We start from the raw sequence: 24,207 nt of genomic DNA on the forward strand, positions 1-24,207 counted from the left end.
CCATGGGCTGAAGTGCCTATAATAGCTATGCTGTACTATTACAAAATACTTTTGCCTGCCCTTTTAGGCAAGATGGCTCGTGTTCTGTTTCCTGGGAATTTCAGTCCAACAGTACGGCCAGTTACCAGTGGGCAGCCAGCCGTGTGAAATTTTGGCTAAGATTAGCAAATAAAACTACATTTGGCCTCAGAGGCACAAGTGAATGGCTAATAAGTTTTAGGACTTTTGCTGAAACTTTCAGAAGCAGATGATTAACAGTCAAGTTAAAGTTCTGCTGGAAAAATAATTGGTCTGAGGCTCTCTTTTGGAGTCTACACCTCAACTGCAGGAAGGCAGTTATTACTGCATGTAGTATGAGCCAAGGGGAGTGACAGAAGCAGCTGCTTCACTCATTATCCCCACTGACAAATTTCAACAATTCCTGGGACACACTTGTACATTCAGATTTCCAATATTCCATTATCATCCACTGCTTTCTGCCACCTGACTGCTGCAGAGGAACTTCCTCCCCTCTGAGGGGGATAACAGCCATAGTCCAAGAACACAGTGCAACTAGCTATTAATACAAACAAGGCCAACCTTCAATATGGAATAATGACAACTGCATGAATAAGCCATCTCTCATACAGTGGCACAATGTAGCTTTTGAAGTGCATGCATTGTCAGTCCTTGAACTTAGTCAGGTTTTCTTGAGATCTCAAGTATATAATTGCACAGAACCACTTGTCTACACCAAAAACGTGGAAATATGTAACTGCGACACTGAAAGCGTTTCATCATTTATTATCTTTGTGCTTAAAAATTTCCAGATGAAGACCTGTCTCAATCCAAAATATCAACTTGTTATTCCTCTTCAAAGATGCTGCCTGACTTGTTAAGATCCTCCAAAATTTTGTGTTACTCTGAATTTCCAGTACCTGCAGAAATCTTATGATTCCCCCCTGCAAAATTACTTTATGACTCAGACCCATTTTGAGTGGTAAAAGCCCCGTGAATTTCTCTGGAATCTGTGCAGAATTATCCTGACGTTCATGTTCTGGGCTTAAACATGACGACTGGGTACTTGGTACAGATAAGAGCACAGACAAAAGGAAAGCTGAATTCCAGAAGCAAACTTATGACGAGTATTGTTCTTTATAACGCAGGCCTGAAAAAGTAACAATGGAAAGGTCATGTGTGCCTATGCTGCCAAAGCCATAGATAAGAACAGATGGGCGGCAGGTTACCACAGAAACCAATAACCATTTGTTTGAACACAAAGTATAAACAATCTTAGTGTTTAGGTCTAAAAATGGCACAGTTAATGACTTTGAGGGAACAAAGCACTCGCATATGACTGCAGGGATAAGAGGTTTAGCTGTATATGACAATTCATTATAATTTTATACTCACCCAGCTAGAAAGGTATGCTCCAAGTTGGGAAGTCCAAGTGCCACTCCAAACATTTAGATTGACACTAGTTGAGAAATTAAACCAAGAACACGCATGTTTTCCCAAATGGCTAAGACCCTTCAACTTTTAGTTGAAGGGAAGCGAAAGTTTCCCTTTTATCTTTGTATTATAAATTTACTTCAAACTTCAGTTAGAAGACAACAATCTGGTCATTACCTTATTGTTGTTTGTGGGGGATGCTTGTGTACAAGTCTGCTGCGTGTTGTTTACAAAAGTGACAACACTTTAAAAGCAAAGAACCAAGTGGGCTGTGCATGTCCCATAAAGGTCATGTACAACCCTTCAATCCATCAGCAGACCTACTGGCCCAACTCCAAGTCATTCACACCTTGAGAAGGAGGTAATAAACTCCAATGGTCCATCTTATTACGGTGCTACACCCATCGAGTTCTAGTGTTCTTCCAATCCACAATAGCATGGTGGCGATAGTACCTTGCAGACACAGAAAAGCTTTTCCATGGGCAACTGGAGCACCAGGAGGAAACCCACGCTGTCATGGGGAGAACGTACAAACTCCTTACACGTATCACAAGTTTGTTCAATGGCACTCCAGTGTCGAGAGCTATACTCAACTCAGGAAACATAAAAAGACTGAACCATGAGCACATACAGCTGATTAACAGAAAGATCAATCTCTCCCTCAGAGTAACTGAGCTATCCTGTGCTAATGGAACTTTCCCTAGCAATTTCTCCAAGCAGACAGCTGTTTACACTTAAGCTATGAAGCAAAAAAAACCTCGACCATTTGGGTTAGTTTATACAAAAGCTTTTTTTTAAAAAAAGACTTTTATTTTCTGGTCACTTTCTCAATTACAGGTACATTGTATTTTATGGATACTTACAAAGCAACTGGGGATGAAGGAGTCCAAAGTAAACAAAGTCAGTGACACAGTCAAAAATTACAGCATTCCATGCAAATTATCATACATCAGTTTATGCTCTATAAAAACCATGATGGTTGTTGCTCAATGAACTGACTAAAGCTTTAAAAACTAAGATTTTTCTTTAAACATGACAGAAGTTTGAACATCACACTGGGGTGGATACAGAGGACAATATCTGTCCCAGCCCGTGCACTTTAAGAACAGCTTTGATCTTGTCCAGCCGCAACCCTTCCCTCAGCAGCCTCTGCTCCTCGACTGAGACAGGGCGAGGGAGAGGGTGAAAGACAGAAGGGTACATCAGGGACGTAACAAGATGAAAACCGAACGCGAGGCTTGTCACAAACTCATTCAAACACATGGAACTACATTTATTTTTAAGAAATAATTAAATGAGACTAGAGTGGCTCAAGTCAGGATCCTGTATAATTCAACGTCAACACCAAAATTAGTTTCAGCCCCTAACCCAACTGCAATACACAAAAAGGGGTTGCAATACAAAAAAATTTGCTTCCCTCCATAACTGTTAACACTCATCAGTAAAAAATATTGCGTGGAATTTGTTTTTTCCAAACAGTGCGGTACATATGTAACATAAGAACCTCAGAATAGGTGACCCTGCTAATCTAAAAATAGCAGTATGAACCAGCATGTACATGACACATATCAGATGCACTCCAATCCAACAATGCATCCTTTTAGTATCTGCATTTTCTGCACCAATGCAAAATAGAAATGGGACCATCCCATCACTTTTTAAAGGGCTCGTGTCCACTAGATTATTTGGTGTCCTATTTTTAAAAAATGTATTAAAATATTTTTGCAATTCTGAACAGAAGTCGCTGCTCACCGATCCACATGTCAGTTAACAAGGTGGCCTTGGATGTGCAGATACAAAACACTGAGGGTAATTTACTGCCAAAAGCATAGCCCCGAAAGGCAAAACCTCTACAAACTATGTTATCACTGAACAAAACTGCAGGAGGAGCAATTTGGTGCTTTCCTTGTCTTTCCACTCCTGAAGGCACTGACTGATGGATGATAAGAGGTGTAACTGGCCCAAGTGATCTGCAAATCTTGCGGGAATCCATAGGGAGCATCACACAAACTTTGTAAATTGCAGGGATGCAATCCTTTACCACATGGGGATGGGTGAATATAAAGATTTTTTTGGATCAAAAACCTTTAACATGAAAATATTTAAAATTTTTTTTCAAGTTACAATCTGAAGTGTATGTTTGAAAAAGTGGTGGAATTTGCCATGTGTTAGCCAAGACTTAACTGGAGAAAGTAAATGGACATCATCTTCAAATATGAAAGCAAGGAGGGCACTCAAACATGCCGCGAGTTAATCTCGCACCTCTCTGAACAAATGAGTTAAGACCATTTTGAGGTCATGGTCAATTCTTCCTGCCTTAGTGCAAAATATTTCTATTTCCAATGTGCGATGGGCCGATTTTCTTCTTTGAGCGTTCTTTCTGGTAGTGCATTTCAAGTTAGCAGAGAAAGAATGAAAAACAAGGGTACCAAAAACAGTGATGCTGGGTGTGCTAAAGCAATGTGGACACAACTCTCTAGGTCTGAATCAGAGCCCCAGATTATTCACACCGTGTTATGTCATCAGGGAAAGTTTATCACCTCAGACTGGGCATCAAGTGCCCGTAGAACAGAAGGGAATGTTTAATAGAACACCTTCTTTATCCAGTTCTCTTCCTCTCACCCTCCCCGTGGTACATCTGGACAGACATCACAGAAGCTTCAGCAGGTGTGGAGCTTGTCAGACCTCCAGAAAAAGCATTCTAACTGAACCTAACCTAGTCCATTTTCCTGGAAAGTTCTCTGATCCAAAGTGGGATTTAGTTATCCTCCTGTTTTTGCCCTAACTCCTTCATCTGCCAAACTGTTCCCATGTACATTTTCAAATACCCTACCAGCCAACCATAACACGGGCTTAGTCGCCCTCTGGTCCGACTGACAGGTGGAACACAGTCTGCATGGCCGAGGTACCTGACCCATTTAATAAAAATGTAACTAAACAGGTAAAACTGATTATATACATCAATTATATACAACTGTGGCAAAATAACTGAGCAGAGATTAAAAATACATTATACACTCATAGAACATCTGCTTTAGGAAAATACGGTATTGCTACATTTATGGGCTGCACCCTAAAATCCAGCTCCTCTGTGAAATCACCTCATATACTGGTTGGAGCTGATCCAAGTACAGTTTATACATGAATCTGTCTGACATCTGAAACTACACTGTAATCTGTATTTGCAATTGTGTCACCTTCACCAGGAGGGCAGAATCGTGTGGAAATCCTGGCTGCAAAGCAGCCACTGGAGTCATGATGTGAGACCCCTGAAATACCATTATGAAGTTATGGTTAGGCTGTGCATAAGGGAGAGAAGACAGCATTTCCTTCTGCCCTTGCATCAGAGTGTAAAAGTATTTAAATCAACCCCAATGCACAAAGAGCTGAAACCTCAACATCTCTTTAAAAAAAACTCAGTTACAGTACAATACTGACTGGATCCAATCAAAACAACAGTAGTTTAGGCAGTTTCTCTCATTTTTCTTTTAAAAGAGCTAAATTTCATTCTGTAGCTGTTCCCTTGCACCATTTCCAACAAAGAAAACTTGAGTTGAAGAGGCAGCCCCACAGGTGCTATAACCCAGCTACACATCCTTTCACCCATTCCCAAAAATTTATTTTCATATCCAAGCTAAGTGACTGCTGACTGTGATGGACATCACGCCAAACCCTACCCTAGATTACAAATTTGAGCACGTACAAGACTGGAAGCTTGGCCTTCATCTCTTCTTGGCTGGTGGTAAGAGTAAAATTGTGGGAGTCGAACAGTACGTTGGCCTCAGGATGAGATGGGCTGGTGGTTTCTATGAGGTTCTTGTAAACCTGAATCAGCTCAAGTCAGAAAACCCAGCAGAGTAACAAACATCACCTGTTACTTCTCCAGAGAGCCACCCTCTACTCCACCCATCAGGAGGGCTGGACATACTAGGACTCCTCAGACCCACGCAGCAAAACAGACACTTGCCCACATGACACTTCAAGTCTTGAACACCCCAACTATCGAACAGTCTACATCCAAGCTTGTGGCTCAGATGAAATATAGGGTGTATCTTTTCCCCAACTCTAGCGTTGGGTTTTTGCACAGAACTCCATTCCGGTAGTTGGGATTTGATTGAGGGAACCAGGGTTGTAACTGACTGAGCCATCTACACATTCAAATTTTGGCAGCAGTACATTAGAGCAAAATGTGATTTGCTTTTATTTGTCAATCAGCTGCTAAGTGCCTTGCTTAAGTCCTGGGAAATGGTCACATAGGTCATCAAGCTCCAGCTTTGATGTTCAGAGGCAGGATATATCAATAGGCATTCAGCACATAATGCCCACCATGGTCAACAGCAAATCAGTCACCAAACATGGTAACTGGGTGCAGAAAGACAACTGTGAGCCAGGCATCCATGGGCTGGCCTCTAGGCCAGTGGCCAAATGAAGTCATGGGAACAATGAAAGAGGGAAATGGAAGGAATCACACTGGAAACTATTTTACAACTGAATTCCACTTCCATTGCTCTGGTGGAATTGTGGTGCAGCAAGTTTGAAACTGTAAGCTGCTATAACCAGGCCAGAAGGAATCAGCAATAGGTCTTTACGTGAATGAGGCATTTCTCACGGTACAGGCTTGTGGCGAGGATATCACTTTAAATGCTGGTGGTGACCTGTGCTGCCTGAAAGATCTGCCGGAGTTATAGGAGCAAAATCTTCTTTCTTCACATTTTAACCCTTCAACCTCAAATGGGCAGTTAGGCCCAAGTCTGGACCATGAAAGGCAGTGATGCCCACTGGAGGAAGGTGGGGGGGGGGGGGGGGGCTCCTCTATCTCAGCCATGGCAGCTCTAGTGTACTAGTCCCCACTAATGGTGGCACCAAACCAGTCAACTCATGCCCCTAGCCCAGTGCTGCACCACCATGCCCCCACCTGTGATCCAAGATACCTCCAGCTGCTGATGCCAACCATTTGTGACAGGAAAAGTTGAGCGTATATATATCATCCAGGATCAAAGAGCAGCTAGGGCCAAGATAAAATCAGAGATTTAAAAGAAAAAAATCAGACAGAGAGGGGTATTTCTCTACCCCTGCAAAGAAAACAAGTCTAGATACTTCCATTGGTGAAAGCTTTGTGCGACCATGTGACACTCTGTGTTCTCCAATATGCCTGTGGAGAAGCTACACTGTTTGAAATCACAGGCCTCCATTGGAGAGGCAGGAAATTCACACCAAATTCGGGAGTGCGCAGCTGTTTTACATAAAACATTTCTTGCCCTCATAGGCGTGACCAGATGACCACTTTTGGATTACAGACTGGAGAGGGAGGGTGTAGGTGAGGATGCAGTGCCTCTTGACACCTCCCCCATCAGTGGCAGAGGATCCAGCTGGCATAACCGGTGCCATGCAGAGACAGGTATGGGGCAGTTTACAAGATCAGCATATTCTAGTTCATGGTGGCTTTAGTCCTGCCTCCTCCCCACTCTCTGCGCATGAGTACAGACTCCAGGGCATCTGCCACAGTGTGCACTCCTGCCAATCTAAACCTCTTGCCCTCCTCGCGAAAAACAATAGTAACAGCAAACTGGCGATATTTACAAATCATTCTCGCGGAACCCGTAGAAAGACTCCGTGTCACTGTCTGCCTCGAACAGCTTGGTCAGCAGCCTGGGGTCGAGGGGTGCCGTGGGGGCTTCCTCCTCACTCTCGTCCAGCTTCCCACTCAGTTCCAGCTGCTCCTGCAGGAAGCTCACCAGCTCCTCCTGGACCTCAACCTTGTGCTGTTGGGGGGTGGGCTGCCCTCCAGGTGCCGAAAGCAGGCCAGCTAACAGGAAGGATTGCTGTACCACTCCAGAATTGGAGCCTACAAACTCAACTGCCTCTGCCACCCAGTTGAGCAGGGACTGCAGCACATCGCCGTACACGTCCCGATAGCATTTGGCTTCCCTCAGGTACTCGGCCCATCGTTTCTGCAAGAAGTTTCTGAAAGTTTGGCTGATGCACATGTCAAGGGGCTGTATTCTGGAGGTGCAGCCCCCTGGAATGACCAGGGGCAGGGAGTTACAGCGACTTAGGCCATCGATGAAATTGTCTGACAGATGGCCGCGGAAGCGGTCCAGCACCAGCACGCTCCGGCCATGCCGTGTAGACACATGCCTCTGCCACACTTTGGCCAGCCACAGTTTTAAGATTTCGTCATCACTGTGCCCGCTTGTTTTTACCTCTAGGAGAATGTCGCTGGGTACCTTCAGCCAGGATGGTAGGCCGCCCCGGGAGAAGACCATGGTGGGCAGCAGGCTTCCATCTGCCAAGATGGTGAAGACCACCACAAACTGCGGCTGCCCAGTCCCCATCAGCCCTAGGCTACCCAGCGTGCCATCGGGCCTGTGGAGCGACTCCGGGTCGAGGAATATTGGGATTTCGTCCATGTTGGCGATCATCCGGCGTGGGAAGTCCCTCATGTTTATCTGTCGTTGAGCAAACTCGAGCAAAGTCTGGATGTCTCCCTCCATCTTTTTTGGCAATCTGTGCTCCACTGTGACCTTGGCATAGGCCAGAAGGTTGTGCCGCAGGAAGAACCCAACTGCCCACAGGCAAGTCTCTGCCAGTTGGTGGTCCTCAGGACCCAGCAGCCCAAGCAGCTTCTGGAGGAAGGTTTCTTCAGTGAGGGGTAGCTGCTGCTCCCTCTGCACCAGGACCCACTCGACCAGCTGTTCCTCAGCCTCTGTGCACAGGAGAGGGGGTTTAGTGTCACTGGCAGCATTCAGCAGGTCAAGTTGCTGGGCACACTCGTTCAGCCACTGCTCCACCTGACTCCGAGAGCTGGCATAATGCTCCAACGCAGCCTGCATACCGCAGCACAAGGCGTGCAGCACCACCCTGAACTCATGCTCAGACAGGGGTCTTCCATTAGAGGGCAGATCTTCCTGCTCAATCTCAGGTTCAGCATCTTCCTGTGACAAATCGTTGTTGCTCTGGTGGTGTTCAGGACTTAAATCATTGCTGTTCTCCTCAACAGATACTGGACTCAAGTTCCTACTTTCCTCCTCGACACTGACTGGACTCAAATTCTTCCTCTCTTCCATGAGTACTGGGCTTGAACTTTCTTGCGTCTCCTCAACAATTATTGGACTCAAACTCTTCTTGTCTTCTTCAATGTAGATGGGACTCGCAGGCTTTGTAACTACATTGATTGGTACTGCACACAAAACACTTTTGTCATTACTGGAAGCAGTTGGAGGTGGAGATGGAGGTGGAGGTAGAGGTGGAGGTGACAGTGGTGAACTTTCAACATCTGAACGGGAACTAACCCTTGCATTAATATAGTTAGTGGAGCAGACTGTGCTGAGCCTTACAGTTGTGACTTCCAGAGTCCTGCAAGAGTACAAAGACAAAAATCAATGGTTTTCCTCAAAACTACCTCAGTATTCCTACTTTGCTTGCACTATTTTGTAAGCTACAGTAACTTTTCATGTCTTTGCACTGAATTGCTGCCACAAAACAACAAACGTCACGCTATACTAGTCAATGATAATAAATCAGATTCTGGAAAATTGCAGACTGCCAGAGCTTGATAAGTGACATTTTCTATTTTGAATAGAATCTGTACCAACCAGAAAGCATCTACGTCTCAGGCAACTAACTCCAAGCATGACCCATGATGCTCCTGGCATTCCACTTCACCTGATACTAAGAATGCTTCTGGCAGTGAATGCTAAATTCATATTTTAAGGTGATTGGAGGGAAGTATAGGGAGGATGTCAGAAGTGGTGAGAGGCAGATACAGTGATGCTAGAAAGTTGGTGAATTCTGTCGAATTTTCTCTATCTCTGCATAAATATGACCTAAAATTTGTTATCTTCACACACATCCTAAAACTAGAAAAGAATTCAATTAAATAACACAAAATACATTACACTTGTTCATTTATTTATTGAGAAAAATGATCCAATATTACATTTACTTGCTGGTAAAAGTATGTGAACCTCTGGGGTAATGCCTTTTACAAAAGCTATTTAGAGTCAGGAATTTCAATCAATGAGATGAGATTGGAAATGGTTGTAGAGGTGCCCTGCCCTATGTAAAACATCAGATTACTGACAGTGCCTACTCTTCTCAAGAAAGATTTACTGAGGTGCACCATGCCGCAATCAAAACAACTTTCAGAGGACCTTAGAATAATTGTAGAGATGCACAAAGCTGGAAAAGGCTACAAAAGTATTTCTAAAGATCTGAGTGTTCATCAGTCCACATTAAGAGAAAATGTCCACAAATGCAGTAAACTCAGTACTGTTGCTACTCTCCCTAGGAGTGGATATCCTATAAGGATCTCACCAAGAGCACAACATGCAATGCTGAAGGAGGTGAAAAAGAACCCAAGGGTAAAAGCAAAAGAACTACAGAAATATTCTTTTTCCAACAAATGCATGTATCACTGGATTGTTTCCTCAATAAATAAATGAAGTATAATGATTTTTGTGTTATTTATTTAATTGAGTTCTCTTTATCTAGTTTTAGGACCTGCGTGAAGATTTGATCAAATTTTCTACAGGGTTCACAAATTTCCTAGTACCACTGTATATTAGGGGCATTAGAGACTCTTAACTTAAGTAAATGGAGAAAAGTAAAATGAAGGGCTAGATTAATTTTGGAGTAGATTAAAATATTGGTACAACATTGTGGGAGTTAGAGTGGCTCAGGCCATTAATGAAATTGTCAGACTAATGGCTGCAGAAGCCATATTGTTCTGTGTTCATATGCTGAAGTTGAAGATAAGGTCATAATGTATAGGGAAATACAACAGAACTACACATTGCTCTGCACTAACAGACAAATGAGTAGCAATCAGATATTATAGCCAAATCCCAATTCTTCCCCACCACACTGGGGCACCTTTTGCTATCCTAGGAATACAAGACACCAATCGCAACAGCCCAACCCATCAATCCCACAAACATAATTAGGTTTTAAGCAAATTCACCCAAATATGCCCAACTTATCACAATACACAAGCGCTTTGCATTCCAGCGTGTACTTACTTGACAACAGGACCCTTCACTTCTGAGGTGGCTGGACCTACAGAAGAGGATATGTGTAAGGTTTGGTAATGGATGACAAATGCATTCAGTACACATCTTGGAGTACAAAATAGAACATTCAAGCAATTGACCAAGGTTACCTCCTCTAAATACCAGGCATTTTAGGATTTTACTCATGTGCAGCTCTTTACATGAAGTTAGTGTTACTCTATTAAAGAGGCAGCATTAAAAGATTCATGGTTCTCTCTTCTTCCACAGTTTACCCTGGACCTGTCCTTATCACATGTGGTTTTGTGAACAATGACAGACGTTTCCAAAGATGATAACTGAGCACATCTTCAAGAGATGCTGCCTCAACGTAGTGGAATCTATCACCAAAGACCCTCACTCTCCAACACATGCTCGCTTCTCATCACTACCATCAGGGAAGTGGTAGAGCAACTCAAAGACTTACTGTCAATGATTTAAAAACAGCTTCTTTCTGTCCATCACGAGATTGCTGAACCCCGGAACACCATCTTGTTACTCATTTTTTGCACTATGTATTTTTGTAATTTATAGTAATTTTATGGCTTTGCAATGTACTGTAACTACAAAACAACCAACTTTTACATGTCAGTGACAGTAAATCTGATTCTGACCCACCTCAATATTGATGCTACACTGAAAATTGTTTACTGACAAAACTTTCCACTACCTGAACTTTCTTCTGTTTTTCCTTCAGCGCTGGACTCCTGAACATCATCTTTCTCCTCTTCTCCATCGCTTTCACCTTCAGCAGTTGGAAGCCACGATTCCGAATCTTGTGCTGCTTCCTCTGCCATTTCAGAGCTTTTCTTCTGATTGTTCGCTTTAGAAACAGGGCAGGAGAAATACAAAATAAAAATTTTGAACAGGGTGAAAGTGGGGTGGACAGGCAGAGGAATTAAAATTTTATAACTGTCAGATCTGGTTAAAAGCTGCAAGCACATCACTTAATAATTGAGGATCACATCAAGGGGAGCACGGTAGAGTAATGGTTAGCATGACTTTTACAGTGTCAGCGATCAGGGTTCAGACCTGCCACTGTAGGTAATGTTCTCCCCATCACTGTGTGGGTTTTACCTGGGTGCTCTAGTTTCCTCCCACATTCCAAAAGGTTAGAGTTGCTAAGCTGTGGGTATACAACGATGGGGCTGAAAGCATGGCGACACTCGCCCCTGCACACATCTGGACTGTGTTGGTTATTGACGCAAATAAAGCATTTCACTGTATGTTTTGATGTACATGGGACAAATAAAGCTAATAATTTTTTTATTAAAAATGCTGCCTTGTCAGCCATTGACATTGTGGCTTTTGAGTTAAAATTCAACCTACACTCAGTTAGAAACTGGGTGTTACATACACAAAATGCTGGAGGAACTCAGCAGGCCAGGCAGAACCCATGGAAAAAAGTGTAGTCGATGTTTTGGGCTGAAATCCTTCAGCAGGACTAGAGAAAAAAAAGCTGAGTAGATTTAAAAGGTGCAGGGAGGAGAGAAGTAAAGAGCTGGGAAGTTGATTGGTGAAAGAGACAAGGCCATGGAAGAAAGAAAGTTGCGGGGGGGGTGGAAGAGGAACACCAGAGGGAGGTGATGGGTGGGCAAGGAAATAAGATGAGAGGGGGGTAAAGGGCATGAGAAATGGTGAAGGGAGGTGGAGAGAGGGAGGCATTACCAGAAGTTTGAACACAGTAAATGACTCCAAAAGACTCACAGGTGAAGTGTTGCCTCACCTGGAAGGACTGTTTAGGGCCCTGAATGGTAGTGAGGGAGGTGGTGTAGGGAAAGATGTAGCACTTGTTCCACTTACAAGGATAAGTGCCAGAAGGGAGATCAGTAAGGAGGGACAAATGGACAAGGGAGTCGTGTACAGAGCGATTCCTGCAGAAAACAGCAAGAGGATGGGAGGGAAAGATGTGCTTGGTGGTGGGATTTCTCTGGAGGTGGTGCAAGTTTCAGAGAATTAAGTGCTGGACATGGAGGCAGGTGGGGTGGTAGGTGAGGAAAGGGTGGTGGGAGGATGGGATAAGAGCAGACATGCGTGAAACTGAGTGTCAATTCTTTGCATCGTTCATATTTCTTCATAACATGAAGCACACTTTGACTCAGAGCTGTCCCATTCCTCCACTCAGTTATTTTCCTTATATTCCAAAAACTCCCTCGGATTCTACCTCTTGCACACACTGGGATTAATTTTACAGTGGCCAGTTAACCCAACAAACTTCACATCTTTGGGATGTGGGAAGAAACCAGAGTAGTCACACAGAGAACATGCAAACTTCACTGACAAACACAGCTGTTCAGGATTGAGGTTTGGTCACTGAAGTGGTAAGACAGCAGCTCTTCTCTGTTCTACTGTTATTAACCATGTGGGAAGAGAAATATTTAATGCCACAGGAGCAAAACCTCTATAACTAAGTTTGAGGTGTGAAAGACAGACATGCTCCAGAGATGATCAAACTTACTCCTTGATTCTGGTATCTCCTTGCAATTTTCAAAGTAAATTCAAATGAATTTATTATCAAAGTACATATACTATATACAACCTTCAGATTCATTTTCTTGCAGGCACCCACGGGGGTGGGGGGAACACAATTAGAATTAATTAAGAAATAGAAAGACCAAAAAACACCTAATGTGCAAAAGAGGACAAATTATGCAAATTTATGCAAATTATGAAAATTATGCAAAGAGTCCACAGCTATTGAGTCAGTTCAGTGCTAGGGTGAGGGAAGCTGGTCTAGAAAACCAATGGCTGCAGGGCACAACGGCTTCTGAACCTGGCAGCATGGGAACCAGGACTCCTGCACCACATACTGATGGCAGTAGTGAGAACAGAGGATTGAAGTATACTGATCTTACCAATTCTTGCATTCATCTGAAAGTGTAGAGAAAGAGTGCTGCAGAAAGAACTGAAGTTGATTTTTTTCTCAGGCAAAAGTATTTTAGGTTTATCAAAATTAAAGTGATACTTTTGCATATCCGTAAATAAGGGAAGTTGGACAAGATTCCTGACTCTATACCCAAGATTTCAGAGGCTGAGTTTGAAGGAACATCTCATTCTAGTTTAAAAAAAAGCAATGGCAACTGAAAACCACACCTAAACCCGAGTACCGTGCGCCCCTACCTGTGAGTGTCACAAATCGGCAGGGACCGTGCTCTTGGTTTAGATCCAGGTGTTGTGCCATCTCATCCCCATCACCTTTATCAACAGTAAACGTACAGGATGAGCATGCCAGCAAAACGCCACTGTAAGGGAAGAAAAGACATTTTACCATGTCAGTACAGGACACTCACCTTATATAATTTACATCAATGAGCAAATGGGAGGACATTTTGTCATCAGCTGTGGCACAGTGGCTGTGATCTTCCCCCCTACATCCCAGAGATTGAGCATGTAACCTTGGCTGTTATTTCATTACAGAACTGAGGCAGTGTGATACAATCAATGGCGTACTTTTGCAGGCAAGATTGTGATACGAAAAATACTGCAGTGGTATTTTAAAAAATAAGTGCATGTTCTCCAGTGTACTGATCCTAAACTTGCATCAATAAAACAGGTGAGCTAGATACTAGATACGTTTTGTTAGATACGTTTGCTAGATACTAGATACGTTTTGTTTTGTATGTCTTGTTAAAGACATACTGTTGGCTGCAAACTGACTGCTGGGATTCCTGCACTTGACTTTCAACCACTGAGATATCTGGACAGAAGCTAGGATTTAAAAAAAAAAAAAAAAAAAATTCTTCCTAATGCTTAATTAGCAAGCAACTGGCTGTCCAACCCAAGCTAGTTAGTGTGCTGGAATTGGGTCTACTTTACATTAAAATATTTGAATTTGCATCCACTCGGTGTTGCTGAACCATGACAGCCCATCATTTCCTCTAGGTGAGGATCAGTTTGCTTTGTATCATTGCGAGCATCCTCTATTCTTGATTGATATTCAAACTTCTAACCTCTCAGACCAACAGCATGGTTAAAAATTTCACTTAGAATGATAGTTGATTGCTATGGAAAAGTTCTGAGTTGGACGGAGTTGAGTGTGTTTCAAGTGTAATTTCTGGGCTATAAAAGGCAAAGCTAACCCAAATTACCTTTTTTTCATTTTTCCAAACATCAAGTATTTTGGTTTCCCTCGTTGAGTGTGGTAACTGCAGAATAAATAGAGTTGTGTTAATAAAATAGCAGAGCAGGAGCATCCCCAAAGCTCCAAGCCCAACCTGCTGTTCTGGTTAACCTGTCTCAACTCTCATTTCCCACCAACATTGCTTAGTTCCTTTCACATCCAGAACTGTGTCCAACTGGCCATCTACATTCTTAAGTGAAAAAGCCAGAGATCTCAGTGAAGAAGTTTTCTTAAGTGCAGCATTGCTTTCCCACTAGAACCTTTTTGATCATGTAGACAGAGTTGGGAGACTTCTGACATCTGCCTCACCAAGTTTCTGAGAAGGTTTATAGGTTTTAAATGCTCCTCTCATTCTCAAAGTCCAAAACTATTCTGCCCGATTTCTGCTCATGGGACACAACTCACTCTAGAAATTTACACTGCACCACCATGTGTGCTTTAGGTAGGTAGATCAAAATATTTAAATATTTTGCCACATTTCATGTGAATGCTCAAGTCCTTAGAATTCTTTGCAAATACACAAGACAGACTTGGATATACAAAGCAGGGAGATGATTGGGCGGAGAAGCAGCTAGCAAATTAGACAAAGAAAATTTCAACACAAAGTTGGAATATATGACAAGTTTTGTTACTAACAAAGTTGGACAAGTTGAAACACTTTGGTCGGGCAAGTTTTGAATCTATAGTACAGACTGTACTAATTAATTCCAGCCAAGCTCCAAAATTAATCAATTAACCTACCAGTTCAACTTTGGCAATCTCAGCAAACAGCATTTCAGACTTCAGGTTAGGGAGATTTCCCACAACTGATGCACCGTATTTAAAAAGGACAGTTCTGCTGCTCAGAGGAAGATGACTATTGTGTCCAGCATAGATCCCAAGAGCTCCAGACAAGTGTTTCAATTTGTACTAAAACACATTTATGAAAGATATGGATAGGGATAGAAATTTAAAACAAACTTCAGTATGGCTTGCAATACTTGTCATAGATAATTCAAAAGGTTGTGTTCATGGAGCTTGTATTAGAATTGTGCTGAACTAGATCAAATTGGTGTTCTTTTGGTGCAGTCTGAACTAACACAGATTACTCTTGTCCTACTCAACCTTAGATGCCATGACTGCTGAATGTGCAATTACAGTGTGATCTGTCTCCAATGCAAATATAAACACAGTAATTGACAACACCATCTACACAACATTCTAGCAGCACATACAGTTTTAAAATATATTGCAAAACAACATGCAATAGAAATGCAAATGCACAGAATAAGTCTGAAACAACTCAATAGGCACATTCACACCGATCAATGCCAACATTTGTCTTCCTCCCTATTCTCAATTCATACTGAAGCAGAACCCTCTGTTCCTCTTACCCTCCTGCACTGACATACGCGTGGTCTGAAATGTAACCAGCTGATAATGACAACAAGCCCCAGATCCAGGTGGCCCTACCTGATCATGTGGTCAGCGTAAGCCCGGCTGCAGCTGGTGCTGTACCGACATCGGGAGCAATGGACGTACGTGGGGAAGTGGTTGCTGATGTTGTTGATGTTAGTGATGTCGAAGTTGCACTCCAGGCACACCTGGTTACCATGTACCTTCCTGTTAGTTTAGAATAAACACAGAACTTAGTTTCACTGGCAATTCAAACAAAGCATACTGTGATCGTAAAGCGTTCCCTGAAATAATGTCAGAAGCAGAGACTGAAGCACATCAGGCCCAGCCACCCTAACACCAAACATCCTGCAGACCTCAGCATGTCCCAGCCACTAATTTTTGGGGTCATTAGTGCAATGTGGAAAAGCTGAAGCTAAATTACACACTCACGAAAAACGTGAGCATAACAGAACACATTGATGCCAGCCAGCATCAATGAACAGAGAAATAAATGCTTCAGGTTGAAATTCCTTTGTCAGAAAATCCTGACCTGAAACAACAGTATGTCACTTTCCAAACATACTGGTGGGATCTGCTGAGTGTTTCTCACATTTTCCATTTTAGATTTACAGTATTTTTCTTCTATTTTCAGCCATTTAGATGATGCCATCTATTTTAAACGTCAGTTGGTGGGTGAATAATGACTGGCTTGCTCTTTAAAAAGAGTCACAGGCAGATATGTTGCGTTCACTTTAAGAGCCAAACAAGGCCTTAGATAACAGCAATTCTGACAGTGCAACATTTTTCTGTACTTCAATAGGGATATCAACCAGGTTTAAGTCCTCACGTCCCTGGAATGGAATTAACCATTATGTCCAGACTATGGCAAAACTGCTGATCATTAAACCACAATTAACCAAGGCATACAGTGAAGGTGTGGTGGTGTGTGTGTGCAAGTGCGAGAATAGCTTTTGTTGAATGATATGCAAAAGAACACTGCCATGTGTAAAAGGTTATGAGACAAAGGGAGCCACTTGGCTGCAGCACACACAGAACTACTTAATGTAGGCTTAGAACAAAACCTGCTGGAGGAACTCGGGTTTTCTTTTATTTGTTTAGAGATACAGCACAGAACAGGTCCTTTTGGCCTGAATCACGCCACACACCGACGCACCGATTTAACCCTAGCCAAATCACAGGACAATTTGCAATGACTAAATTTAACCTACTGACCAGTATGTCTTTGAACTGTAGGAGGAAACCCATGCACACACAGGAAGAACATACAAACTTTCTTACAGAGCACGCTGAAATTGAACTCTGAACTCCAACACCCCAATCTGTAGTAGACTTGCACTAACCACCACTCTTCCATGGGCAGGATACATGCAGGTAAATGGCAGTTGCACTTCAGGTAAAAAATTTTCATCTGACAATGAAGGTTCTCAATCCAAAATGCCAAATGCAACATTTCCCTCCATTAGATGATGTGTGATCCACTGCGTTTTATTTAGCTGCAGATTCTAGCATCCGTAGTCTCATCTCCAGATTAACATAGCCTCAGCATAATCAGGAAATTGCAATGGTAATTGTCAACAATATCCTGCAAGAACTACCTCTGCAGAGTTAGTGACCTTCAGAAGCATGGCGAAAGCTGGGGATTATGATGTAAAATTTAATTGCACCTGGCTTCCATGCCTATAACAGAACAGATGACTGCATATTAGAGCAACATATTCAGACAAACAAAATAAACCATATACCTGATTTCCTGCATGTCAACTAATAATGTGATCATCCTTTCCATAGACTTCTTCTTGTCCAGTTTGAGTGGAGGCTTGGCAACCGAAGTAACAGTGTGAACAGTTGAGCAAGTTGGGGGCTCCTGTGTTTTAGGAATCAAAACTGGAGGGTAGACTTTTCTGGCCGGGACCTCCTGATTGGGCCCTCCAGCTGCTCGTGCTTGACCCATTGAAGTCCTTATTGTAACCTAAAATAGAAAGAGCATCACATTCACATCCTACAACAGTAAAACTAGATTTACAATTCAAAGCATAAAGCATAACCCAAAAGTTGTGTGCATGATTCCTGATCTACATTGAGTGCATTGAACAAATTTGCATGAACAAATCATCACAGCGTAGCACCCGTGAACAACCGCATGTGCCCTTCAGAAGTAGCAGGCTTTAAGGGTCAACTAAGTCTTTCTTTTTTAAAAAAGTATAAATTCCCATGTCCATATTTGGAATGGAAATCATCCAATGTAAGTTTATCACACTGAAGTATAGGTCCCCTGCGTGTTTGTGAATTGGGGAGGGTGTTCCATTTTCTCCCCACCCCATCATCTCTCTTCAATCTCTGAAACAGCTTCTTCTACCCCATGTCAAACTGACAGATATTTATATTTCCTTTCCTGTAAGAGGATGCGTGTGCCAACTAGATGCTGGCAGATGCTTTGACAAATGCTTCAAAAAGAGCATTGCAATTAAAAGCAGTGTATGGAAATGATAAGGAGGTAGTGAATGAAAAGAGATGTGGTTAGAATTATTGAACACTCCTAACCTTGGTACCAGGCTGCAGTCCTTCCAGCTGCTTTGGCTTCTTGAATGTCTTGTGGTGATCAACCTTGTGTTCCATTTTCTCCTTGGCACTGATGAACTGGAGTCTGCACTTATTGCAGGGATATACAATTTTCTTCTGAAACAAGACAAGACAATTAAGAAAAAGCCAGAAGCTGACACCTATAAAAAGAAGTGACCCTAGTCACTTGTGTCTGCTATAAAATTCCCACCATTCCCAATCCAACATACTTGGGAATCAAGACAGAGCACATCTGCACAGGTCCAAACCCCACCATCCCATTATCCACCCCCAACTCTCTGAAGGCACCATTACCTATGACACTAAAGTTTCAACCGATGCCAGTCCATTAGCCCAATGTAATAATTCATGGAAATGAGTAAAAGAACAGGGTGAGCTGCCTCAACAACTACTAAGCAGTAGCACATGTATCTAATGTGCTGGTTATGATTTGAATCAACTCCTGGGCAAGAACCTGGGTGACATGCAAATCGCCTTTGGCCACAACAGATCTACAGTGGATGCAATCTCACTGGTTCACCATTTTGTTTTGGGGCACTGAGACAATAAAACACACATTAAGTTGCTCTTTGTTAATTACAACTCAGCATTCAACACCATCATCTCCTCAGCATTAACCGCCAAGCTTCTAAACCTCCCTTTGCAAGGGGATCCTCTGCTTCCTCATTGGGAGATCACAGGCAGGATAGATTGGTATCAACTTTTTTCTTGCTGAGGATCAATGCAGATGCACCTCTGGGATCTCAGCTTAGCCCACTACACTACTCTCTCCACACCCATGACTCTGCTAGGCACAGCTCAAACGCCATCTATAAATTCACAGACATACAGTGCACAGCATTCCAACTGGCTGCATCACCACCTGTTATAGATGATCCAATGCACAGAACTGCAGAGTCAGCCAGCTCATCATGGGCACAACCAGCCCAATTTATCGTGTTCATCTTAAAGAGGCTTTGTCTCAAGAAGGTGACATCTGTCATTAAGGACCCTCAACACCTGGTACATGCCCTCTTGACATTATACCATTAGGGAGGTGGTACAGGAGCCTGAAGACCCACACTCAACAGTTCAGGAAAAACTTTTTCCCCTCCATCAGATTTCTGATCAGCCCATAAACATTACCTTATTACTTTTTTTGGCAATATTTTGTAATTTATAGTAACTTTATGCTTTGGCACTGCATCTTGCTGTTCAACAAACTTAAGTCATTTAAAACTGTGATAATAAACCTGATTATTAATACAACCCAAGAATCAAATTACTTCTGTCGAGAAGTAGAGGAAAGAGAGAAAACCTTTGTTCTCCATCTCAAGACTCTCAGAAATAGTTCAAATCACTTAAGGACATGCAGCAAGGGACACTCACCTGGTGCTTCATGTAGTGTTGTTGGTAGGCATTACTGTTCTTTAGCACTTTGAGACAGTATGGGCAAAGCAAATTCTTAGTGTCTTCATGAATCATCCGGAAATGGCTATCCACTTCCAAATATACTGATGAGCGATACTCGCATACCTGGAAAAATAACACAAGAAAATACTTCAACGTCCTCAGTAGACTGAAGAATAGTTTCTCAACTGTATACAAGACCCCAGTCACTACCACTCCATCCCTTTACCATAAACGTCCAGCTTTAAGCCACGAGTACTATCTGGGGTACAGATAGTACATTTTATTCTTGTATTTATTTATTAAGCTACAGCATGGAGTAGGCCCTTTGAGCCAAGCTGCCAAGCAATCCTCGCACAGGACAATTTACAAGAACCAATTAACCTACAAACCGGTATATCTTTGGACCATGGGAAGAAACTGGAGCACCTAGAAGAAACTCACGCGGTCACAGGGAAAGCATACAAACTCTTTACAGGCAGTGGCAGGAAATGAACCTGGATCACCTGTACTGTGCCGCTATATTCACTAGTGTCCAATATTTATTAACCATCCTTAAACTTCCCTTGAGGGGGTCATGGTAATGGGGAGGAGAAGAATTTCCCATTGTGTTGCTGGTAAAGAAGATCCAGAATTTGAACCAAATGATAGGTGAATCAGCATCCACTCCATCTGACATCTTTTTCACTGGAGCACATGCACTAGATTACTTCATCAATTCTACCTGCCCAGCAGAAGAATCTCAGGTCTAATTTAATTTGCTTCATTATTGCAGTATGGACTGAACAAAAGAACAAGGAAGAGACAGTCATTTTACTACTCAAGGTCATGGTTCATCTTCCACCTCACTATCCTCGTCCCTCAATCTGAAATCCAATAATTACTGAACAACCTTCCCCACCCTCAGTGAAAACACTTTTTCAGCTCATTCATAAATAGCCTATTCCTGATCCTGAAATTGAGACTCCTGGCAATAAGCTTTTTAACAATATTCTAAGTTGCACTGAGATTAGACATTCCTCTGAATGCTAGAAAATACAGGTTTAGCTTATGCAATCTATCCTCATATGGCAAACCTGTCATTCCAGGATCAAGGTTGTAATATTTGTCACAAGCTTTCTATATAAATTTGAGGCAACAAGTCTATTTAGTAATTCATTGTGGTCTCACCTAGCATTCATACAAGCAGATCTTAATTTCTGTATCCCAAAGTTTGGGTTAGAAACAACACTATTTACTTTAAAAACTACATTTGAATTTTGAGGTCACAATGATCAGGGCCCTTACAATATCAATGTTCAACTCTGAAAATGTAAACTTTTTGCCTATTGTGTAGACATTGTCATGTTTTTCCACATTACATGCCATCTACCACAGATGAAACCTGAGTGAGGTATGCAACGAGAACACACTTGATCAAGTTCAGCTGCATTCCTCATGCAGCAGAACTCACAACTTATTAAATTCCTAGTTAGTCAAGTTATATTCCCTTTGAAATGTTAACCCGGGGCACTATTTCCCAGCAGAAATCAGTACCTTCACGACAGAAAAAGTGAGCAAAAATAATTATGTACAATTCCATATGAAGTGTTTGAAATATACAAAGCATTTTTCCCCAAATGAAGTAGAAGGAAACAACATAATTTGTGCCTGAGATGATCCAGCAATGATCAATTAATCTGAGAAATGTTGATAGGAACATCCTCCGTTTCATCAAACAGGGACACAAGACCTTCGACAATCTAATACCCTGACAGACGAAAACAGCTTGAGTTGAATCCACTGCTGTAAACACAGCTGGGTAAAAATTCATTCTGTTGTGTGCACTAAACACACAACATAACTTTGTAAACTGATTAGTCTTTGCTTCTCGGATGTTTAGTTCCAATGTCTTCAAGTGGAGTTGAACTGTCTAGTTTTCATCTCTTGTAGTGAACAAACTTGTTCTCCAGCAACTCAAGTTGATGCTGAAGAGGTAGCAGCCTAGATAAGGATGTTCAAAAACCAGTAAAGGGCTTCCTCACTTACTGGTCATTGACTTTCCAATTGAGTTAAGCTATTCCATTTCCAGGAAAAGCACTGAAGTAGCAGGTATGGATGACAGAGGGAAATGAGATTTACCTGACAGACATACGGCATTTCTCCTGGTTTGTGAGTATCCTTCATGTGCTGTAGGAAAAGTTGTTCTGTTTCAAATGCCAGCTCACAGATCTTGCACTTTGCTACAATGAAGGAGAGCAGGTAAGGATACAGGAGAAAAGTGATGGCTTACAAATAATTGACACGCAGTAGCCTGAACTCCGACAATCACCCAATTTGCAATCCTCGAACATAATGATCAAGCACAAGCCCCGTCCCTTTTGCTTAATTCACCTGCTCTGAATTACACAAAGAATATAGGGATTAAGCAGTACTTACTGGTGGTTTCGTAGGGGCTGTGCACATTCTCAATATGGCACTGCAGCTGGAAAGGAGTGGCGTACTGGCGGAAACAGTGCTGGCAAGTAGTGTGGTTCTCAATACTCTCATCATTTTGCTGCTCCAGTTCTAAGTGATGTTTCATGTGGTTCATAAACCTGTAGTAAATAAACTTCAGTTGTTAACTGATGCCAGAGGAAACTTCTTTTAAAAAATGCAACAAAATGCCCTATGTCAGTCCTCATCATTGTAAAACTCCTCACCCACCAGCACTTCCCTCTTTGACTGTGTACCTGCTTATAAAATTTATAGGATAAGAATATTTCACAAGCTTGTATTCAATATATACCAAGTTAGCCTCTGTAGTGCTGTAGTACTAAACCATTCCATGCCAAAACCTCCAGGTTTAGTCTTCAAGATTCAGAGTCCTGCATCATATCTAGCTAAACTTAAACTACACTTGCTGGCAGAGGAAACTATTTTGAACAGCACAGGGTCAAGCCACCATGTCAGTGCCACCCACAATGCCAATACAATGAATCCCATCTGAACGCAGAAATTTACAGGGCATCACAGGCCCCTCAGCCCACAATGTTGTGCCGACCATGTAACCTACTCTAGAAACTGCTTAGAATTTCCCTAGTGCATACCCCTCTATTTTTCTAAGCTCCATGTACCTATCTAAAAGGTTCTTAAAAGACCTTATCGTATCTGTTTCCATCACCAGCGCCAGCAGTGCATTCCACACACCCACCACTCCGTGTGAAAAACTTACCCCTTACATCCCCTCGGTACCTATTTCCAAGCACCTTAAAACTATGCACCATCGTGTTAACCATTTCAGCCCTTGGAAAAAGCCTCTGGCTATCCACACGATCAATGTCCCTCATCATCTTATACACCTCTATCAGTACACCTCTCATCCTCTGTCGCTCCAAGAAGAAAAGGTCAAGTACACTCAACCTATTTTCGCAAAGTATGCCCTCCAATCCAGGCAACATCTTTGTAAATCACTTCACTCTTTCTATGGTATCCAGATCCTTCCTGTAGTGAGGTGACCAGAACTGAACACAGTACTCCAAGTGGGGTCTGACCAAGGTCCAATATAGCTGTAACATTACCCCATAGCTCTTGAACTCAATCCCACAGCTGATGAACACCAACACACCATATACCTTCTTAACACCGTCAACCTGTGCAGCAGCTTTGAGTGTCCTATCGATACAGACCCCAAGATCGCTCAGATCCTCCACACTGCCAAGAGTCTTATCATTTATATTATATTCTGTCTTCAAATTGGACCTACCAAAATGAACCACTTCACACTTATATGGGCTGAAGTCCATCTGCCACTTCTCAGCCCAGTTCTACATCCTATCAATGTCCTGCTGTAACCTCTGACAACCCTCTAGACTATCCACAACACCCCCAACCTTTGTGTCATCAACAAACTTACTAACTCACCCTTCTACTTATTTATCCAGGTCATTTACAAACCCCATTTCCAGAAAAGTTGGGATATTTTCCAAAATGCAATAAAAACAAAAATCTGTGATATGTTAATTCACGTGAACCTTTATTTAACTGACAAAAGTACTAAGAAAAGATTTTCGATAGTCTTACTGACCAACTTAATTGTATTTTGTAAACATACACAAATTTAGAATTTCCAGAAATTCCAAGAGTATCAAAGGTCAGGAATTTCTGGTAAATGACAAAGGTCTTAAGGGTTCTCACTCTTTGTCTTTTCTTAGATGAAACCAATTCCTAAAAAGTGAAGGCTTAAGGTACCCAAGGGAATACAAAATTAACTTTTTTGTTCTA

At 42.2% G+C, this 24,207-nt stretch overlaps 1 protein-coding gene across 8 annotated transcripts in view; it reads right to left on the reverse strand.

Annotated features, from left to right (window-relative positions):
• Window positions 1-2,241: 2,241 nt before the first annotated feature.
• pogzb (pogo transposable element derived with ZNF domain b) overlaps window positions 2,242-24,207 on the reverse strand; it is a 101,096-nt gene continuing 79,130 nt past the window's right edge. For 6 of the 8 annotated variants that reach the window (XM_072283434.1, XM_072283412.1, XM_072283404.1 and 3 more), the window contains 11 exons: window positions 22,384-22,541; window positions 22,087-22,187; window positions 19,945-20,091; window positions 18,538-18,672; window positions 17,739-17,965; window positions 16,051-16,200; window positions 14,567-14,623; window positions 13,599-13,720; window positions 11,149-11,301; window positions 10,452-10,488; window positions 2,242-8,787 (listed from right to left, as the gene is read on the reverse strand). In XM_072283434.1, coding sequence (XP_072139535.1) covers window positions 7,008-8,787; window positions 10,452-10,488; window positions 11,149-11,301; window positions 13,599-13,720; window positions 14,567-14,623; window positions 16,051-16,200; window positions 17,739-17,965; window positions 18,538-18,672; window positions 19,945-20,091; window positions 22,087-22,187; window positions 22,384-22,541 — 3,067 coding nt within the window. In that variant the 3' untranslated portion in view covers window positions 2,242-7,007. The remainder of the gene's footprint in view (window positions 8,788-10,451; window positions 10,489-11,148; window positions 11,302-13,598; window positions 13,721-14,566; window positions 14,624-16,050; window positions 16,201-17,738; window positions 17,966-18,537; window positions 18,673-19,944; window positions 20,092-22,086; window positions 22,188-22,383; window positions 22,542-24,207) is intronic. The other 2 variants (XM_072283396.1, XM_072283423.1) reach the window with 2 other exon arrangements.

This window comes from Mobula birostris, chromosome 2 (assembly GCF_030028105.1).
Source record: "Mobula birostris isolate sMobBir1 chromosome 2, sMobBir1.hap1, whole genome shotgun sequence".
NCBI classification, from domain to species: Eukaryota; Metazoa; Chordata; class Chondrichthyes; order Myliobatiformes; family Myliobatidae; genus Mobula; species Mobula birostris.